At 40.1% G+C, this 2500-nt stretch overlaps 1 protein-coding gene across 1 annotated transcript in view; it reads left to right on the forward strand.

Annotated features, from left to right (window-relative positions):
• Positions 1-988, forward strand: part of LOC106874769 (dnaJ homolog subfamily C member 28) — a 44718-nt gene extending 43730 nt beyond the window's left edge. Inside the window, exon 7 of the mRNA XM_089343305.1 lies at positions 606-988. Coding sequence (XP_089199431.1) covers positions 606-942 — 337 coding nt within the window. The 3' untranslated portion in view covers positions 943-988. The remainder of the gene's footprint in view (positions 1-605) is intronic.
• Positions 989-2500: the final 1512 nt, after the last annotated feature.

Genomic DNA, 2500 nt, shown 5'->3' on the forward strand with positions numbered 1-2500 from the left:
CAGATATAAATTTCTATTTATTTTATTTGGTGTAGGCTTGGGTTGTGTAGTAAGAAGTTTGCTTCCCAACCACATGGTTCTGGGTTCTGTCCTACTGCATTGTACCATGGGCAAGTGTCTTCTCCTATAGCCCCACATCGACCAAAGCCTTGTGAATGGATTTGGTAGACAGAAAGTGAAAAGAAGCTGCTGGGCTCTTCCAGCAGATGAGGGTTCTGAAATTTCTTGCTGAGGAACCACACAAATGGTTTTGAAATTTCTTGCTGAGGAACCACACAAATGGTTTGTTCATAGTGATCAAATTTTACCTTGTTCAGAAAGAGAAGATTGGTGACAGGGAGGGCATTCAGCCATAGAAAATCAACCTCAGTAAACTCTGCCTGACCCTTGCAAGTATGGAAAAGAGGACATTAGAATAATGGTGGCGACAGTGGCGATGACAGGTGGTGGCCATGGGTGGTGGTGGGTGGTGAGCAGCAGCAGCAGTGCTGGTGGTGAAGAAGAACATAATGATGATGATGATGATGACATTTTTGCATTCTGATGTTTATGTAGTTTTATTATTTATTTATTCATATCTATTTAAATTTTTTTTTGTTCTTCAGGGAACATGTTGCTCTTTTACGTCATAACATCGCCATGCATTATACACAAGGGCCGACCAACCTCACCGCCCATGCAGTTGAGAAGTTCCAAACTGGCATCAGGGACATAAACGTCAAGATAGATAAATACAACATGATAGTGCCAATCCTCCGCAAACAAATGGTCCACTACGATTGTGGGAAAGAACTGAGCACCGTACAGGCCAAGCCCCACCGTTACATAAACCCAGAATTAAATAAAATTTCGGCAAAGGTGCTCGCCCAGAAAGATGCTCTTCATAGCGATCCTATTAACTGGTCACAAGTATGGAAGGACATTAAGGCAGTATTTAAGTAATTACATATCAACTAGGGAACCAATTAAATAAACTTGTTATTTTTTGTTTGTTTGTTTATTGTTTTGTTTACTCTTTTACTTGTTTCAGTTGTTTGACTGCGGCCATACTGAACCCAGAACTATGTGGTTGAGAAGCAAGCTTCTCACCCCACAGCCACGCTGCACCTATTAACTATGCTGCATCTATATATAACAATAATAATAATCAGAAGTAAGAACAAACAAATGAGACCTCAATATTAGAGATAAAAGAGGATTATTTATATATGTTATAATTTAGAACAAACACCAAAAGGTTGTTATTATAGTACTTGGAGTTTCAAATGTCAGAATGAAGAGCTACGATACATTCTCATCGGCTATTAATGGCAACAAACATTTGTTGCATATTTATTATATCATACCTTGATACTGTGTGAACTAAGAGCCCCGTTGACAGGCCGCTGGTATTTATAGACTGTTAAACACTTTCGGTATGCAAATTAGGGACTCCTTCATAGAGTAACTGCTGCATTTGTTGAGTATATAAACAGTTTGGCTAGTGGTTTCTCTGGAGGCTGTCAGAATGCTGTAGACGCCTCTGATGAGAAGCCAGTAAGGTTCAAAAATTGATTAAGGTTGTCATCATTGTTTTCTTAGTGTGTGAAGAAATGGCTAAAATTTGCCCTGTTTATAATTATACCATATGTTATATATATATATACACATATACATTGTTGTTGTTGGCATCCTTTTGTCTTGGGAGACAATAGAGTTGCACATAAACTAATCCAGTCTGGTTTTTACATTTCATGTCCTCTCCAGTTTTGCACAGGCCTGGGCTGGATGTAAGGAAATCCTGGGTAGCACAATCATCAGGATTCCGCTCTTAACCTTGCTGACATAGTCCAAAGGAATGCAGAACATTACGTTTGGCACCAGCTTGGTTGCAGGAGCTGCCGGAAGAGTGTCGAGTCAAACACTAAACCGCCTACGGGGCTCCACTCCGGATTTCTTTGAAGGTTGTCTCCTTTCCGTAACCCTGGATAAGGGCCCATACAGGGTACTGTCAGCCGGAACCAGCTGAGCCCAGGACTCGTGTCAGACAGGGTCGTCACTCCCTGAAGTAGTGAAGAAAATCGCTACCCACTACACATATACATACATATATATGTCTGTATATATATATATATATATATATATATATATATATATATATATATATATATATTTATATACATACTCTTTTACTTGTTACAGTCATTTGACTGTGGCCATGCTGGAGCATCGCCTTTAGTCGAGCAAATCGACCCCAGGACTTATTCTTTGTAAGCCTAGTACTTATTCTATTGGTCTCTTTTGCCAAACTGCTAAGTTACAGGGACATAAACACACCAGCATCGGTTGTCAAGCGATATTGGTGGGGGGCAAACACAGACGCCCAATCATATACACACACACACATATATATATATATATATACGATGGGCTTCTTTCAGTTTTTGTCTACCAAATCCACTCACAAGGCTTTGGTCGGCCCGAGGCTATAGTAGAAGACACTTGCCCAAGGTGCCATGCA

Source organism: Octopus bimaculoides, chromosome 27 (assembly GCF_046866305.1).
Source record: "Octopus bimaculoides isolate indiv1 chromosome 27, ASM4686630v1, whole genome shotgun sequence".
In the NCBI taxonomy this organism is placed as follows: domain Eukaryota; kingdom Metazoa; phylum Mollusca; class Cephalopoda; order Octopoda; family Octopodidae; genus Octopus; species Octopus bimaculoides.